The sequence below is a fragment of the Euphorbia lathyris genome, chromosome 8, assembly GCF_963576675.1.
Source record: "Euphorbia lathyris chromosome 8, ddEupLath1.1, whole genome shotgun sequence".
Taxonomy (NCBI): Eukaryota; Viridiplantae; Streptophyta; class Magnoliopsida; order Malpighiales; family Euphorbiaceae; genus Euphorbia; species Euphorbia lathyris.
The window spans coordinates 69,747,861-69,767,940 of record NC_088917.1 but is presented as its reverse complement, the minus strand read 5'-3'; the positions used below and the strand labels follow the sequence as shown (position 1 = coordinate 69,767,940).

The 20,080-nt window shown below is 34.7% G+C and overlaps 1 protein-coding gene across 2 annotated transcripts; it reads right to left on the bottom strand.

Annotated features, from left to right (window-relative positions):
- Window positions 1-669: 669 nt before the first annotated feature.
- LOC136203342 (potassium channel SKOR-like) lies at window positions 670-18,946 on the bottom strand. 2 transcript variants are annotated; one of them, XM_065994467.1, is made up of 14 exons: window positions 18,569-18,946; window positions 8,004-8,228; window positions 7,856-7,919; window positions 6,563-6,902; window positions 5,706-6,001; window positions 5,512-5,592; window positions 4,910-5,014; window positions 4,231-4,449; window positions 3,965-4,153; window positions 3,701-3,776; window positions 3,316-3,610; window positions 2,416-2,537; window positions 2,197-2,355; window positions 670-1,069 (listed from the first exon to the last, which is right to left on the bottom strand). In XM_065994467.1, the coding sequence occupies exons 1-14, from the start codon at window positions 18,775-18,777 to the stop codon at window positions 1,062-1,064; spliced, it is 2,388 nt and encodes a 795-aa protein (XP_065850539.1). In that variant the 5' UTR covers window positions 18,778-18,946; the 3' UTR covers window positions 670-1,061. The 2 variants fall into 2 exon arrangements, with proteins under 2 accessions (XP_065850539.1, XP_065850537.1); XM_065994465.1 differs by lacking the exon at window positions 670-1,069 and having other exon boundaries at window positions 1,876-2,355.
- Window positions 18,947-20,080: the final 1,134 nt, after the last annotated feature.

Below are 20,080 nucleotides of genomic sequence, written 5' to 3'. Positions count from 1 at the left end.
CCATGGCAGCAGCGTGACTAGAAAGGATTGTCAGAAATAAAAGCACGACACCGAAATGACTGAACGGATGTGGAACGGCCAAGGAACGCACTCCTACGTGGAGGAGGTGGCAGAAATTGTGACAATACGTGGGAGCAACACGATGGTCAGACGGTCATCGAAATTTGCCGAGATGTTAATCAGAACAAGTGTATTTTTTATTACTAATAGAAAAATGCGGAAAAAACATGAAAACATAAAAACCGCAAAAAAAAGAAAAACATGAAAAAAACGAAAACGAGAAAAAATGAAAAACGCGAAAATTGGAAAACAAGAAAAGGTGAAAAACATGAACACGAGAAAAAATGTAAAAAATGAAAAAAAACGAAAATCGGAAAATAAAAAAAGGCGAAAAACATGAACACGAGAAAAAAAGTGAAAAACACGAAAAATGCAAAATGAGAAAAACGGAAAAGACCAAAAATGAGAAAAATAACGAAAAATAGGAAAAACCAAAAAATGAAAAAAATGGGGGTAAACATAAATACACGGAAAAAAGAAAACGGAAAAAACGCGAAAAACAAAACAAAAAACGAGAAAAACATGAAAATTGCATTTAACTAATATAAACAATGATTAATTTCATCTTATCAAATTTATTAAAATTTGTCAATCAAACATGGTAATGAAATCACTATTCCATTCCATTGCATTACACATTTGATTACATTACAAGTTTGATTACAACGTACCAAACGGACCCTAAGGGTTCGATTCTTGACAATCTCATTTATTGATTTAATTTCAACACATGGTAAGATGAGTCTGTGTTGTACACACTTCAAGCCGAGTAAGCATTCACGTGCCGAGGTGTGTCATTAATAATAGAAATTAGGTCTTAAACTACTAGCTTAAATTTTTAGCTCAATTACTTCTATGACATCTCAAAACACACTTTAACAAGAAGGAAGAAATCAACTATCTCCACACTTTTTCACCAATTGTGAAAAATTCCACAGTAAGACTGATACTTACATTAGCTAGTATTCAAAACTGGGGATTATACCAACTCGTTGTGAACATCATCTTCCTGCATGGAGATTTATATAAAGAATCTTACATAACTTTGCCACCAGGTTTTAAAACGCAACAAGATAATCAGATATCTAAGCTAACTAAATTTTTATATGGTTTAAAGCAAACAAGTAGAAGATGGTCTTCTAAGCTTTTGATGCTTTAAATGAATGTTAGTATGTGGAATGTCCCTTTCAGCATTCCTTATTAATTTAAAAGGTCAGAATCTTTCTTGACTTTGTTATTAGTGTATGTAGATGATATTATATTCACAAGTAATGATCTGAATGAGATTTAAATTGTCAAATAGTTTTTGGATAATAGATTTAAAATCAAAGATACTGGAACTTTAAAGTTTTTTATTTTTTTGATTGGAAATTGCAAGAAATCAAAAAGGTATATCTATTTCTCAAAGGAAGTATGTGTTAGATCTGCTTGTTGAAACAAGTTTTTTTAGCATATAATAGCATCTCCAATAGATGGTGCCCAAAAGAGTGTCAGCTGATGTGGTATTTAGTTTGGCAACTTTTAAAGAGTGCCTACTATTGGAGTGATAGTGTGTGTCAAAAAAGTTGCCAAAATGTTGCCAATTTTTGGCAACCTTAAGCAAGGTTGCCAAACATTTTTTAATATAAAAAAATTGATTTACTTGAATACTATTGGTTCACCTTTTTTATGACTCTCTCTCATTTCACTATTGGTTGACAATATTTATAATTAAATAAATTATATATTAAGTAATGATTTGTGGGATAATTGTGGCAACTTTTAAAGTTGTTTTACTATTAAAGCATTTTTAAATAAAAGTTGACAACAGTGATGTAGATTTCTAAATTAATAAAATATTATATTTTTGGCACTCTTTGGGTCAACCTCTATTGGAGTCTGCTAATATAATACAATACACCAATGTAACACCAATGTATTCCTCAATCAAACTATCAAAGGAGCATGGAGACCCTTTAGAAGACGAACAATATTACAAGAGACTTGTGAGAAAGCTAATTGATTTAGCAAACACAATAGGAGATAGTTATGTCAGCCTCCAAGATCAGCGGAACAATTGGTATTACTAATCCTATGTTTCACTAACCAGATATAGCTTCTGGCCATCACTTATCATGTTTACATCAAGAATTTTACCTCCATTTTCAGATAAAATACAGCTACTTGAGGATTCCAACTTCTCCATTGCTGCCTTTACAAGTTCTTCCAATGTATGCGGAACCCACAAAACCACTCCATGTCTTCTTGCATCTGTCGGATCCCATGGATGGAATGGGAAAATTGTGCACTTCCTTCCTGCAAATAATCATGTTTGAGACGAAACCCTGTAAACATAACTCACAGCTGAAGTAGTACCTTCTATTTGTTGAGGACGGTCAGAGAAGCCGGACGTCTGAGAAGTTGTTGCAACCTCAAGCAACCTAATTAAATTCTTATCGCCACCTACATAGGCTTCATCAAGTGGGGTATGTCCCCATCTGTCACCAGACACTTTGTGGTTAAAAGAGAAAAATATTTTTCTTAAAGAGTCTGAATAAAGCATCCCAAGGCTACTCAACTTTGCAGATTACACATTAGGCTCGTGAATTTTCAATTTGACACATTAAATTCCCAAGTTTTTGTATGTTAAGCTCCTAGCTAGCTGTGAACTGCACTTGGTTGATTCACGCTACTCATCTGACCATTACCTTTTCGACACCCTTCCCATTTAAAGTTATAATTTATCACCTAACGTATAGGACTTTGAAATGGTTATTTTTCTCCCCATATGAGAAGGATGACATATAATAACCATATTATGCAGGTAATTTAATGGTGTGTATATAGTTCACAGCTAATGAAACAGTTAACTAGAAGCTTAACTTGTTTGATTACAAAAGTTCAGGGGCTAACTTAATATGTTGAATTGGAAGTCCTACAAAGTTGAGGGGTCTCAAAATGCTTTATTCCCCTATGAGTAGATCATGTTCAGATAAACGTCAATTTATTTTCATTTTGCTTGTGGCAATTTGCTCAAATATGAAAGTTTTATACAATTTAGTTTTTAAACTTGGATGTGTTTGAAAAATCTGTCTAAAATGACGTTGTGATTCGTTTTATGTTTTAAATTCTGATTGAAAGATGCTGTCTTAGACTAACTTGTCAAAATATGAACAAGTTAAGAGATTGAACTGTACAATATTGACAAACTAACCCTATAGGCTAAGTGAAGAGCTAAATCGACTTTTTATCGGACAAAGTTAAATTAGATTGTACCTGTCCTTTGACAAGACGCTAGCTCCTGCTTCTAGTAGTAAACTCGCAATGGAGTATAAGCCCTCTGATGCAGCTACATGAAGTGGCGCTCGGCAGTCAAAATTCTTAGCATTCGGGTTAATTCCAGTAAGCAAAGCCCTTTTCAACAGATCCAAATCCTTCCTTGCTACTGCCATACACAGAAAACCTCCAGCATCATCAATTTCCAGCGTTGCCCCTGCTCCAACAAGTGTAGAAGCTACTTCATCATGCCCATTCTTCACAGCTTCAAGCAAGGGGGTGTTTCCAAACTTATCTGACAAACAGAGAAAAAATGAATGATCACTTATCCAGGATGTGCATATAGCATGGGGACAAGCAGCAATAAAATGTGTAAGCAAACTACCTGCAATGTTGACTTCCGTGCCTTGTTCGATAAGAAAAAGAGTTATGTCTTGATATCCTTTAGAAGCAGCAATGTGCTGTGGAAAGCAAAAAAATTACTCTGCAAAACAATAGTTACTCCATTAACTTCGGGACGAGTCACACTAAGTAAGAAAAGAATGTCACTAGGATAATAGGCACTTGCTAACCACTCGCCTAGTTTTCTTTTGACTTGGTGTGACTCGTCCAAGTTGGATAGTTACAGGTGGTTTAGCTAGAATAATACCAAAGGCGATCTTCCATCATAATCGGTATTATTAGGATCTGCTCCTGCTCCAACCAAACGTTTCAGCCGAAAAAAATCTCCATCATATGTAGCGCAATTCAGCCTTGAAGCTAGAACTGATTCAGACTTCTCAATGTAGAGAGTGATATCTGACTCCAACAATTCACTCTTCAGATTGGAGTCCTTTCCCTGTGAATCACATAAGTTGGTAAAATGAGGTTGACTTGCACAAAAAGATGCAAGAACTGCTACCAAGATGAAATCACCTCAAGGAAGTTGTTTAGGACAATACGTCCATCGAAGAAGAACATGTCAAGGATCTCCGTAAAGGAGCGCTTGTCGAGTCTCAAAACCCTGCATAGTTCACGAACTCTAACTGTATACGGCTGAGGAGTGTTACAGAGAAAAGAAACTTCACCAAATGAGCTATATGTTTGCAGATGCATAGGAAGCTCTCCGACTACATCTTCTCCTCTCATTTCCTCCTGTATATAAATAATGCTCAAAGAATCAATTTTGTCTATATACTGAAAACAAACACACAAAAGTTTAACTATATGAGAAAATAGATGATACATATATTAAAACGGATGCAAGGTACAAAAGAACTTCATGAGTCTGTACAAATAAGTTCAAACTAATTTTTGTGATCAAATAAACTGTTTCCATTTTTAATTTAATCCCGTCCAACTGATGAGTGGAATTTATTGTTAATTGAATAACTGAAACAAAAATCACCTTAAACTTGGCAAGTTGAAATATGTACAGAAACTTAAATGAAAAAATGTAGATTTAAAAAACAGTTTAATGCTATGGTAAAGAGAGTAATTAAGTAATAATAACCATTTCTTTATCAAAAAAAAAAAAGTAACAACAACCATTACCTAATAATGTTTTTGAATATATAACTAAAGCAGAAATAAAATGCATAATGAAAACAATTACCTTGACCAATTCACCATAACAGACAACATAAAGCTGATCCACTACTTGGCCTTGTTCTGTAATCACTTCTCCAGGAATAAAAAATTCCTCATGGACCTTAATAGCCTGGAAAAACACAAAATCTAAATAACATTTGAATCAAGCAACAAGAAGTTATTCCTGAAAATTTTCTAGGAGTGAAAATGTTGTAGAGGAACAAGCCGAGAATGTTTTAGGAAATATTTATTTCTTTCATATATTAACCCTTCTCGAGCATTATATTTTCAAAAGGTCAAAGTATCATAGAATGTAGAAAATAAAAGACAGTCACCTAATCATTCTAGATAAACAATATCTAGAGCAGCCATTATAATTTCATCATGATGATATGGGGGTACGTCAGCAAGAAAGCCTATACTTGTCTCAAATAGAAGCAGAATTCCTTGCCAGTTGCCACAAATAAGTATGCTTATGACTCAAGAAGACTGTTTAGACCTTTAGAACAAATAACTACATTTAACGGTTGATCAAGTCTCATTCCTAAAATCTATAGATAGAGAGATAAAAAGAGTTCTTGAACTTTTGAAAGCAAAATTCCTTTCATTTTTAATAAAGTGGCTTACAATCTGCTTAATGAATCCCGAAGAGCACCCTTTAAAGAGAGGAACTTGACTGATATATGGCTCATATAACTTCTGTGAGATCTGGAAGAAAAAAAAACATAGTGAAGTTATGCAGATTTTCAATTGAAGACGTCGAACTTCTAGCATGTCAAGATCATATATGTTATTGGTCTCCTAAAGAGTATAATTAATACCTTTGCACGAATAGAAGATGGAATACCCTGAAGAAGAGTAGTTTCAGTGTAGCTACGATCATATTGTAATCTGAGATGGCCTTTGATGTCATTACTTATGCTTTTCCCAATATTGTTTCTATTCATGTATTTGATCAGATCAGTCATTTTATCCCTGAACTTTTCTGTTTTTGATCCTCTTACAATCAATGCAGTCATGTTACCAAGCAGATAAGCACCAAGAATCATGTCAAAAGAAACATAAATCATCACAAATATCATCTCTCTCACATTAACTGCATGTATTTCTCCATAACCTGCAAAAGCAAGCACCGAATTAGCCATTAGATTAAATATCATAAATAATGAAGAAAATCAATAGGAAATGATCAGAAGTACTTCAATGATAAGTAACGTTAGATAAGCAAGTCATGCTAAGAGATAAATAAAACATAGTAATTAACAAATTGTCACCAACTTGACGGTAAAATGATAGTTTTTGGTCCTTGTACTTGTCAAAATTTTGACATCCAGTCCTTGAACTTTGATTTGGCGACATTTAGTCCATGTACTGTATTTATTATATAAATTCAATGGCTCAATAACAGCAAGGTCAGCCATGCACCAGATGGTTCATTAAATGGTGCGAGAAGTTTGAGTTCCATGGCATGCTAGACATGCCATTTAACGGGTTGTGTGATGCACACCTGTTAATAAAGAGCTTAATTTCAACTATAATCAAAATATAGGATTAAATATGACCAACTTAAAGTTCAATGACTCCATATCAGCATTTTGGCAAGTACATGGGTCAAAAAAATAGTTTATCCTCAGTTTCACCATATATGTTCAAAAGAATGCAGCAGAAATTTTATTACCAACAGTTGCCATGGTAACAATGGCGAAATATAGGGAAGTTATATATCGCTTCCAAAGATCAATGTCTCTGAAGTGAGTAAAGTGATAATCTCCCAACTGTAAGCTTCCAATCCATGTATAACCTTCCTCGGATGGAGGCAACGTAGTAGCAAGATAGTAAAAAATACAGGCAGCTGTATGCGTGCAATAGAGTTCAACAACGAAAAGTTTCACAATTCTTGTAAGAAGGTAATTGATCCTTATATCTTTCTCCAACCTCTCAAAAAGCTCAGTCACTCTGCAGGCCCGACTTAGCCTTATCCATAACATGTATCTGACTGCTTCTTTTCTCCCACACGCCTGATTAGAGCAGATATATAACTTCAGATGATTGAAATTATTTTCCTCCCAATTTACAAATGATCACATAACTCTTATAAAGGAAGAAATGTATAGGCAGGACATATTCATACTTTCATTATACTATTAATATGTTTTTGCTTGTACAAAATCATAATATATAGTGCTCTTTGATCAAAATAATGCATGTTAGACTTGGAAGCATGAAATGTCCCTAAAAATAATTTGTCTGCCTTGGACAGTTTAACTGGGTTATGGTACAGTCATTCGTTCCAATTTCCTGTCTGCTTCTTGTTTCAGAAACAATTTCATAAAGGATATGAATATTCACTTCAATACTGTAGATCATGTTAAAAAATATCAGAAATCCAATTAAAATGAATGTCACCGATGACAACCATCCCTATTAACTATGTCCTTAAAATAAAAATCGTCATGGTAATTGGTAAGGGCTAACAAGTAACGATTCATTGTTTTCTAATCGGAACCTGAGCATCCTCTATAGGAAAAGGATAAAAGAGACCTATATAGAGGCTGCATTCCAGGTAGGGTGAGACATCTAATACTTTCTGGTCACTTTGATTCTCTATATACTCTAACTGACAATGGCACAACACAAGTAAGTCATCACAGCGGATGTGCATAGCATACTGATATTCATTTTTACAGGTTCACAGAAGGATCACCTCAAAGACATCCACTAGGTGCATTTTACACTTAATTTATTTGTATACTACTTTGTTTGTTTGGACTTTGTGTTTATTTTGTTATCATTTATTAACACTAGAAGTTCTTTAAAATTCTATTAATTAAATTGATTACTCGAATGGCATATGTAACTTAACTAAAACTAACTGGCTCCGTTTTTTAAACGAAGAATTGGTGAGAATTCTACTTATTCTCTAATAAAATGATAAAGTAAGCGAGAAAAGAACAGAAAAGGTAGAAATAACCTTGTAGATAGCATCCCATGGCAGACAACCCAAAAGATCGACCAAAAATCGAGATTTCAAATACCTGAAAGAAAAACAATTGAGAATAGCATTAATTCTGTATTATATGATAGAAAGAACACTGAAGAAAGATGAAGAAAAGGAGAACCTAATGGCAATGAGATTTCGATTGTAGACCCAGCGATAGGAATGCAGGTCGCGAAAGGCAACACAGAAATGAACAACAATGTCGATGAGGAAAGCGATCTGACCAGCACTGTCGAGCAGGAAAAGGTTCTGTGGTAATCCTCTGAAGAATCCGAACTCGAAAGGGGTGAAGAAGGAAGAGTAAATAGCCCATATCAGAATGAAATGTGTCCATACTGCGTACCACCTGCTTTCACATTTCACATCAACATACCATTTTCAATTTCCTCCTCCACTCCTCAAACAAGAAGAAGATAGATTTTCAATTGCATTTTTGGCCATCAACTAGCTTACAGTGAAGGGCTTCCAATGGAAGAGTGAAGAAACAATTGAATTTGGACAATTTTAAATATAGGGCTAAGTAACAAATTTGATCCTAATATTTATGTGAAATTGCAGATCTAGCCTTAACATCAATTTGTGGAAATTAAACCTAATATTATTTAAGTGTCGCATCAAACCTTAACATTTTCAATTAAAATATTGGCTTAATAGGCACCCAACCCCCTAAATTTGTAACTTTTTTTCATTTCGTCCCCTCAATTTAGGGGACAACCTCTCAACCCCCTCAACTCTCCAAAAACATCACATACAGCCCTTACACCCTTATGTTCGGTCAAAATATTGACCCGTGTAGAAAACGCGTTTGACTGTTGACCACACCAATGTCACGTGTCACTTTTTTATTAAAATTTTCCATTCTGGCATAAGAATTCTGATCGAAATCCATCTCTGGTAGTTGCTCGCCGAGCACAAATGGGCTTGCTCGCCGAGTAGAGGTCTCAATGAAAAAATTTAATAAAAAATGACACGTAGCATTGGTGTGGTCAATAGTCAAACGCGTTTTCTACACGGGTCAATATTTTGACCGAACATAAGGGTGTAAGGGGTTGTATGTGATGTTTTTGGAGAGTTGAGGGGGTTGAACCTAAAATATTTAAAAAAAAAAAAAAACTCTTAAAATTCTAATAATTAAAGAAGCATCTGATGAGAATCTTTCGTGAGGCTCTTAATTTAAATTTTGAGTAGTTTTTGACAAAATAAAATTCCAAGAGATTATCCGTTACTCCCAAAATTAGGAGTGGACAAAAACCCCCTACTAAACTATTACTCAAAGCAAAACCGAAAAAACCGCTTAATCTTTTTTTGTATGAAAATTTGGGACGCGATTAAGTGGCTAGACATTCCAACTAGGTTGGTACCCCTAACACACTAAATCAATTCAAAATATTATTAATAAAAAGGAAAATTACAAAGAGAGGAGAATGAAAATAAAAGTGTTCAAAACAGAAAATTAAAGGAAACGAACATGTGCAACATTATATAAGTCGTCAAATCGATTAACGGTTAATCGAATAGATGAATATGGTTTAAATTTGTATAGGTTGGTTGCAACGGTTAACGGTTTTATATTTTCAAAAACCAACAGTTTCGATTAACCAAACCATTTATATTATTATCATTACATTTTTTTACTTTTACTTAGTAATTAACATGTTTAAGAAAAATACTTAACTAATATAAATTATAATGGTTAGGAATAAATTATCAGTGATATTATGTTGTATCAATTAATTTCATTTTGGTATATTTAAAATAATGTGTATTGAACAATTATTTTGGTTTAAATATTTAAATAAAAAAATATAGTTAACTGATGTTTTGGTTCTATTATATTTAGGTTTGGATTATTGTTTTTTTAGTTTATTAACTATTATATGGTTAGCTGCTTCTTTTTTCTAACTACATGGTTAGGCTATGCTTAATTTGTCTTTTCCACTATTTGATGGTGATGAACTTTGACAAAAAAAAGTAAACTCATCCAATGGTAGAAAAAACAAAGTAAAGTTTATTAACAAAGTAAGCAATGAAGGCACCGTTAACTACATATTAAGATAATTATGATGTAGATTAAATCGATCTGAAAGGCTTTAATCGTAAACCAATAAAGATTACAAACTTCTCAAGCTTAACTTGAAGGTTGAATAAATCCAAAAGGAATGAATTCTTGCTCCAATGGAGGCTTCAAAATATAATATTCATCAAAAGTTAACCAACATTACAAAAGATGGAGAATATATACTCCTCCCAATTAAAAGACAAAGACTAAAGACCACACCTAGGGTTACCAACAACTAAGGAGCCCTAGGGGTAAAATAGGAAATGCATAATGATAGATATTAGGGTAAATAAGTTCAATGGCAAAGTGGTAAATAATTAAATGGCAAAACAGTAAATAAGAGGTGGCAGATATTGTCCCTAACAACAAGAACTTGGGGAGGAAGTATTCCTCAACCCAGGTACACCCCGCGTGGCCTCCCTCATGTCCCGCGTGGATATGTCCCTGGACTTGGTGGTTCTTGTTGGGCACTCTTACGCGTGGCGTCCTGAGACATACGCTCCGCATACTCGACCTCCTGGTCTGAACTCTCATCGGAGACTGGTTCCACGCCCCGCGCCTCGGAGAGCACGCCCCACGTGTTCGACTTGCTGGGTTGTTCTACAGGCTTTGGGCTCTTCACGCCCCGCGCCCTACCAGGTATGCCCCGCGTGCTCCCCTGTTTGCCATTTTCTTCATCTCCCTCGGCTAGCTCTCTACGGGTCTCGTCTTTAGGTTCCGGGTCCGCCTCTAGAGGGTGGATGCCCTCATCATACTCTCCTTTAAAAGAGTTGGACCCCAACTCATTGATAGAACAAAAGTGACTCATGCCCAAGGTTATTCTTCCGCTCACCCCATTATCAATACTCTCCTCCTGGCTCAGGTTACCCGTTACTAGCAATCCGACGGGCTGCCCAATGCGTGTGTCTCCTGGTGGCGTTGGTTCTCGGCTAGAGCATACAAGCAAGGCTGCTTTCTTCTCTCCCTTAGTAGGACCCATCAACGGTGTGAGAATGTACTTGGCACCATCTTTGAATACGGTGTACGTGTTGTCCCTCCCCGCATGTGAAACATCACGGTCGAACTGCCAAGGTCTCCCAAGGAGCAAGTGATACACATCCATTTCAACCACATCACACATAACCTCATCGTGGTAGGCCCCAATAGAGATAGGAACCTTGCACCGGTGAGTGACATTAAGCTTCTCTCTCTCTTTAATCCAACCCACTCGATACGGATTCGGATGCGGCTCGGGCACTAAGCCGAATTTGCTCAAGACGGCTTTGCTAAGGATGTTCTCTTGACTACCGCCATCAACAATCAACTCACACTTCAATCCGTGGATTAGGCCTCTCGTCCTAAACAGTTGGTGCCTCGGGTCATGTTCTTGTTCTACCGTCATAAGAACTCTCTTCACTACATGGATTTTCCGCTCATCCCCGGATGATCCACTATCAACGGGTTCACAATACACCCCGTCATGTCCCCCATAATCATTGTCATCGTACCGTTCAACCACATAAGCACCCCTCCTCTTTGGGCATTCATTTGATCGGTGGCCCGGTTTATTGCATCGGAAGCACTTAAATGGAGCCAGTTTGGTGTACGGGTTGTTGTTCTTAGGAGGGGCGGCTGTCCTAAAGGGTCGCACATCTCCGCTAGGTGATTTTCCCCCACTCAAGACTTTAGTGCCACTTGAACTAGCGCCCCCTTTTTCCTTGTCCACCACTTTGGACTCTTCTCCCTCCTCACATATTTCCTCAATCCTCGGTCTCCGGTACCCATCACGTGCTCTAACATTCAATTGAGACTCGGCCTTCAAAGCTAGATTCCTTACGTCTTGAATCCGGATTACCATTTGTGTCCCAATTCTGTCCTGAATATTATACCGTAGCCCCTCTAGATACCTTGAAGTCTTTTGCCTTTCAGTTTCCGACAAGTTAGCCATTGCCGAAAGCCTCAAGAACTCCGAAGTATACTCGTGCACACTCCTCGGCCCTTGTGAGCAATTCCGGTAGGAGCTATAGATATACTGCTCGTAATCGGGTGGCAAAAACCATTCTCTCATCATCGATTTCATCCTCCTCCAAGACCTAATCGGTTCCCTTCCTCCTCTTCTCTGCTCTTCCTTCACATTATCCCACCATACCGAGGCTCCCCCTTTCAACCTATACGCCACTAACCGAACTCTCCTATCTTCCGGTATCCCCGCATAGTCGAAGAACCTCTCCACCTCAAGCAACCAATCAAGGAACCCCTCAATGTCAAGCTCCCCTCCAAATGAAGGTAGATCAACCTTAAGTTTGAAAGCATCATCCCTATCATAGTGTCCTCCATACCCCACTCTCCCATTCATTCCGTCTCTATATCCGCCCCTATCAATAGCATGACCCCCATACGGATCATTCATTCCATAATTTACCCTTCCGTGACCACCTACATCATCATCATTCAAAATATCCAAATTCCCGGCACGCACATGCACGGGACCAACAACATCATGCATATTCATATCATTCACATGCCTAACATTCTCAATACCGACATTATGCTTAATACCCATGTTCCTAGCAATCCTATTCAAGTCGAAATCATCAAATAGGTCACCGTCACTATCACTATCGGCATTTCTAATGACCATGGCGTTAGGATGCCTTACCTCATGAACCCGAGGGTCCGCTCGTTGTGGTGCTTGGTTTCTCAAAGGAGGTGGCGTTGGGTGTCTATCCGGTGGAGGCCGGATTGCATCTTCATTTTTCCGGTGAGGGTCTCCGGCTAGAAGATTGTTATTGTGGCGGGTTGCTATTGTGAGCTCTTCAATGAGGCGGTGCAAATCTCGGGTGCTCGTCTCGTGTTTCTCCTTTATCGTTCTTAGAGATTCCGTGATATGCTTCATGTGGCCTTCTAGTGACTCTACTCGTTGCTCCATAGATCCGGTGGCTTCGTTTGTGATACGAGGTTGAACCATTTCCGAGAAGAAGTCTCCGGTCAAGGAAAACGACTCGGCTCTGATACCAACTGATGTAGATTAAATCGATCTGAAGGTTTTAATCGTAAACCAACAAAGATTACAAACTTCTCAAGCTTAACTTGAAGGTTGAATAAACCCAAAAGGAATGAATCCTTGCTCCAATGGAAGCTTCAAAATATAATATTCATCAAAAGTTAACCAACATTACAAAAGATGGAGAATATATACTCCTCCCAATTAAAAGACAAAGACTAAAGACCACCTCTAGGGTTACCAACAACTAAGGAGCCCTAGGGGTAAAATAGGAAATGCATAATGATAGATATTAGGGTAAATAAGTTCAATGGCAAAGTGGTAAATAATTAAATGGCAAAACAGTAAATAAGAGGTGGCAGATATTGTCCCTAACAACAAGAACTTGGGGAGGAAGTATTCCTCAACCTAGGTACGCCCCGTGTGGCCTCCCTCATGTCCCGCGTGGATGTGTCCCTAGACTTGGTGGTTCTTGTTGGGCACTCTTACGCGTGGCGTCCTGAGACATACGCCCCGTGTACTCGACCTCCTGGTCTGAACTCTCATTGGAGACTGGTTCCACGCCCCGCGCCTCGGAGGGCACGCCCCGCATGTTCAACTTGCTGGGTTGTTCTACAGGTTTTGGGCTCTTCACGCCCCGCGCCCTACCAGGTACGCCCCGCGTGCTCCCATGTTTGTCCTTTTCTTCATCTCCCTCGGCTAGCTCTCTACGGGTCTCGTCTTTAGGTTCCGGGTCCGCCTCTAGAGGGTGGATGCCCTCATTAAATTATTGAAAATTGTTAACCGAAAACCTAACTAAAAATTACAATTAACCATTGACCGATATATTTGGACTGCTTTAAGGTTTAATGTCTTAAAAACAAATAGAATCAGTTAAAAATATATCGATTAACTGAATCGTATTCGTCCCTGCTCAAAATCCTTAAAACTCTCACTTTCCATTTCATTACTGATGAGCTTCTTTACTTTCTCTATTTTTTTAATAATATTTTATTATTAATAAATCTCACTTTCCTATTGATTAATATAATAATAAATAATGATTTTAGTACTTCAAAAAAAAATAATGATTTTAGTACTTCAAAAAGAAATAATGATTTTAGTAATAAATAAATAACGAGTATGGAGAGTATTATTGGATATGACACATATTTTAATGTCTTATTGAGTAACTAAATTATCTTTTTTATTTCAACAAAACATGTTTTTTCTTTTAACATTATTTCTATCTCTAAAAATCATTGACGAATTAACAAGATTTTGCTCCGTTCAACAAAATTTTATTTTTATTTATTTATTTTAATTATTTTTATTAATTTGTGTAATATATTTTTTATTTTATAATTTATTTATTGATTAATTTAAAACATGCTCATATTAGACGTTTTGCTAATAGCAACAGATCAACATAATTTTACCAAACAGTAATAATTAAACAGCTAACAGTAACAACAAACAGCATACTGCAACAGCAAACAGCTAGCAACAATAACAACAACTATTAGCTAACAATTGAACCAAACAAGTCTTTATCATATTATTTTGAGCCTAAAATATCATATTATTTTATCACTTTTAGATCTGAATGAGTATTTATGACTACATTTCTAGTTAAAATTGATCCATAATATTTGTCTTTTAAGGTTAAGGTACAAAAATTAAGAAATATAATTAATTTTAACTAAAATGAATTTGTTATCCTGGTATTAGTTGCATCTATTAATTAATTTTTATCTATTTCCAAAATAAAAAGGTAACTTAGATTGGGGTATATTAATAAGAATCAATTAATATATATAAATTGAATCAAAAAATCATGTATTGTTAGAAAAAAAATTGGGAAAATTACATAGAAATTCATCTTTTAAAAACTATTTATAAATATGTCAAGTCATAATTTTGGATTATGTCAAACTATTAAAATCAGTAATTTTAATATATTTACGGATTAGAATTTATAAATTAGAAGTCTAGAATATGTTTTCTAGGCTTCATGATTTATGAATTGGAGTCTAGAATTTTTAAATTATAGTGTAAAATCATAATATATAGAGAATAATGATATATTAAGAATTAAGTTTGGTGATATAATTTAATTGTAATTTTGTACTTAATTATGACATTCATGTATTTGATCCCAAAAAAATCTCTAAAAAAACAAATATTTTACGGATGAAATATATAATAAAAAAAAACTTGGACCTTTTGGTCCTGGGCCTGCAAGGCCGTACTCCTAGCTCTACCTACTACGCCCAGGGCAGTATAATGCTAAACACAATTTATGCTAAATGGGGTCTTATATACATATTCAAGTTATAGTAAAGACTATGCTTACTTTGTTTTTTACAAAGTAAAGTTTACTTTGTGTGTTTTCATCATTGGATTAATTTTATACTCTATCATTCAATGGTGAAAACACATCAAGTAATGGTACTTTGTCAAAAACAAAATAACCATATAAAGCACTGTAAGTTATTAATGTTAAGTAAATTTTGACATTCAAGTTATTAATATTCTAACATAATTTATTGGTTATTTTAAAACTTAAACTAAAAGATGTTACGATTTCTTCCAAAAAAAAAAAATGTTAAGATAATTACCTCCCAAGAATTTATGAGTAATTAAATTAAAACTTTGGCTATAGGGATTGTGAAGGTATTTGTAGTTCAAATTGCTTGTCTATAATTTGTAGGTGTTCGCTATGGTTATTTTGTTTTTTACAAAGTACCGTTACTTGGTGTGGTTTTCACCATCGGATGATAGAGCATAAAATTACTAACATATAGGTATAATGTGTAAATTTAATCCTAATATATAGAATGATATAAATTTAATCTTAATATTTCTAAGTAAGATTAGTTTGATATAAATTTAATCTTAATATTTCTAAGTAAGATTAGTTTTAAGATAACATATATAAATTTAATCTTAATATTTTTAACTAAGATTAATTTTAAGTACATATTATTGAAATTTTAAAAAAATTGGTTTAACTGTTATTTAATTGTGAATTCCAACCTTTTATTATTTCTAAGGCATAGTGTCACCTCCTATTATCCCTCCTCCTAATATTAGTTACTTTAATGCAATTGTATTATTTTAATAATTTTTAAAATGGTTGAATTAATATTTTTTAGAAAAACAAAGTAATTATTTTATTTTAATATCTCAATATTAGGTCGCTGGATTGATTTAAAATGTATGTGTTAAATTTAATATAGAAGGATTATGAATTTAAATCTAACGAAGCTTGTTTTTTTATATAGTTTTTAAGACTAATACACAAATAACCTCCTGAACTTGTCCAAATGTTACAACTGTCCCCCTCAACTTTCAATTGTAACAACTTATCCCTTAAACTTGTCCAATTGTAAAACATAATCTCAAATTGGGAATTTTTTTACCCCGTATTTGAAGCAACCGTAAAAAAGTTTCTCCGGATTCGTATCACGCCAAAGATATGATTATCATACTCCACGAGCGTTGCAAATTTTATGTTTCACGCGTTTCTTCAATTGCAGCCCATGTCAGCAATTTGGGGTTGTGTTTTACAATTGAACAAATTTAAGAGGTAAGTTGTTACAATTGGACAAGTTTAAAGGGTTATTTATGTATTAGGCCTAGTTTTTATTTGTTTGATTTTTTTAAATAACTAAATTACCTTTATTAATTATTTTAAGGATAAAGTTAAAAAATTTATGTTTTCATATTTTATCAAACAATATATGTTTGTTCCATTATTTTAATTTTGAACTTCTTGTTTTTAACAAAATAAAAAATCCCGGTCATCTTCTTATTGAAAACCAAAACCTTAGTCATTATTTTGGCAAAAAAGTTTCACAAACATTTATTTAACAAAATGTAAAAATACTTGCCCTTATTTTAAAGTGGGCTGCTATTTACCGCAATATTTTTTCCAATCACCGCACTTTTTTGACAATTTTGCCCTCCTCATAATTTAAACTCAAAAACTCAAAACTCTCAAATTCTCTCTAGCTTTTTGGATTTTCAAAAAACCCGACCTAAAACGACATGCCGCCAAAGACATGAGCGGGTAAAGGCTTCATGAATGCTCCCTTAAGGTTTTTTTTTTTAAAATTACTCCGAAATCACGGGTTCCGCCTCCGAATCGGAGTCGGAATCCATATGAATTTAGCCTAAACGGACGGGACGTGCCGTTTCCATCACGGGTGGAACGAACGGCATGCCCGTTCCACCGTACGGTGGAACGGTGCGCGCTGCCCGTTTAGGCCAAATCCATTTAAAAAAAAATTAAAAAGAGAGAAAAAAAAAGTTTTGGTTTTGTCATAAAAAATTATGACAAGGGCATAAATGTCAAAAGAGTGCGGTGGGTGGAAAAAACAATTGCAGTATATAACATTACCCTATTTTAAATGGACCCTTGACCTTTTTAACCATTTTTAACTTAATTCTTTTTGGATAGGTCCAAACAATTCTTTACGTTTTACACTACAAAATAAATTTTAATTTGTAGAAGTCATATTAAATTTATAACTGCAAAATAAAAAAAAATTACAATTCTATAAAAAATAATATTCAACTTATAAAAAATTAAAAAAAAAACATTCCTTTTAGATTGGGTACTTTTAATCTCTAGCACATTAAAATAATAAAGTTTTAAAGTTCAAATTCGGGTTGTTTATCGAAAAATATTATGCAATAAAATATTTTTTTAATTTTTCAGTTTTTGTTTATTTAGAAAAATAAATAAACGAAATTTTTTAAATAAATCAAACAGAAATATTATAAAAAAAGTGAGTAAAACATTTTCTTTTTAACTTTTGTAACCTCCTTTATTGAATTTTTTAAAATAATTGTCATCCACCTTTTTTTTTCTTCTGATTTTCAGTATTATAGTCAAACATCCGATATTATTTTACTTTCTATTACAAAATTTCTGCTTATCCAATATTTTACAGAAACACAATATTTTTCTACAAACAACCGCTCTCCATGCCAAAAAAATTTCTCAACCCAAACTTTAGAAATTTACCTCTCAACCCCGTAAAATTGGCTTTGTCACTAAACAGCACATATGAAAAGTTTAACCAAACAGCTAGAGGTGGATATAGGGGCTCGGGCTCCTCCGGCCGCCGGAACCACCATGATCACGGGAAGTTCCAGTCTCCATAAAAATTGAGGTTATGGTGGTTCCGGCCCCTCTATCTCCAAGAAATTTAATGGGTTCCTGTTAAGTCATTTTCTAAATCCAAAATTCTTTTTTTTTACCAGTTAGGCCCATCTAAATCCAAATATATTTTTTTTGTATTTTAGGTTCTCATTAGATTCAAATTTCTAAATTTTTTTGGACTCTTAGGCCTTCCATAAATCCGATTTTTTTTCTAATCTTGACCACGCAGATTATATACGAACAAAATTTGAACAACTTCGATTTAACAAAGAAAAAAAATTTACACACGCACGTGTAAATTCGGCCCAACCGACCAATGCTGTATTAGCCAGTGCAAACAGCCTCGGAATTATGTATTGAATGGTGAAGATCAGCATATAACTCAAGATCGAAAGTGAAGTGTGAGTGAATCCTAATGATAAACAATATGTTTCTGCTCATTCCGATTCAAACTAAGTAAATCAATTGAAAATGTATGGTTTAGGAGGTTACCAATTATCAGGACGAATGATGAAATAAGAGCGTGAAGAACTTCTGCTACTGCTTCCATTTCCATATCTATCAATAATCTCTCCGGTAAGAGATTCGTTTCGAAACAGAGCCAGAAATCTTTTCCATGACGCTTTATTGATCTTATCTTCCTCGAATTCTTCTATCTCTAATTCATTTCCTGTTCTTCTTTCTTCTTCTTCTTCGCGCATCTTCTTTCTTCCGATCTCTGCACTTTCTCACTCGCCAAACACCAAAAGGAAAATCAATTCTGACAGAAAAGAAAAACACTCACCTCTAATTGGTACATTTAAAATGAAAAGGAAAAACTATAAAGAAACCAATCGACAAGTGTGATTAATTTTGATTCCGAGAATATGTTCAAAATGTTTATTGGGTTGAAAAAGGAAATTGTACTAACCTTTTATTATCTGTAAATTGCATTATTGATTTAAAGAAACCGACCAAAAGTTTTTTTCCTGTCAAGTAAAATAATAGTGATTTTACATTTTGATACTTCGAATTTTTATGATAAAATGGTACATATGATTTTTAATGTTGGCAAAAAAAAAAAAAACTATGGTAACAGGTGTTAAGATTGGAACAGTAGCCCAGCGCCAGTGGCGAATACATAATTACTCGGTTGGGGGCCGATTTTACACGTGCGTTCACAAAAAAAAAAAAATTGTTAAATCGAACTTGCTTAAATTTTTTTTTTATACATACGTGTTATAATTTGAATGGTCAAGAACCAATTTTTAAGTATTAATATATAATTTCTCAAAATTAAGCTAGATTTCGTTTAATAGTCCTAACATGTAAAAAAAATAAAATTGGATTTAGGGAGGGATGGACATGTAAAAAAATTTAAAAATTGATTTTAGAGGGTCTATCAGGCCAAAAAAAAATTAATAATTTGGATTTAAGGAAGCCTAACAGGCCACAAAAAATAGAAATTTGGATTTAGGAAGGCTTAATATGCCAAAAAAAATTAGAAATTTGTATATAGAGATGTCTAACAGACCAAAAAAAAATTAGAAATTTAGATTATAGAGGCCTAACACACCAAAAAAAAATTAGAAATTTGGATTTAGAGAGTACCTAATAGTCCAAAATATTGAAATTTTGAATTTTGGACAAACATAACACAGCCCATTATGGTGGTTCCGGCGGCTGGAGGGGCCCGGCCCCCCAGGCCACTGTCTACGCCCCTGCCCAGCATCGAGGCTACCACTAGAAGTTTACTGGATTAAAAAATATTCGCCCCCTTAATTTTCTTTTTAATTTGCATACAGCCACTATGGCTGCTGCTGTAGGTTCCTTCAGATTAAACCTTTATTTGAGATCATTTTTACAAAAAAAATTACTTTATTGGATTTGATTAGGAAATATTTCCTCTCCGATGGGCTGTTTTTTAACTAAAGTTAAAAATTGTATTTTTTTTGAACTTTTTCTACTCATTCCAGCGCAATAGGCGCCGGAATGAGGAAGTGGACAGGAATCCAAGGATTCCTG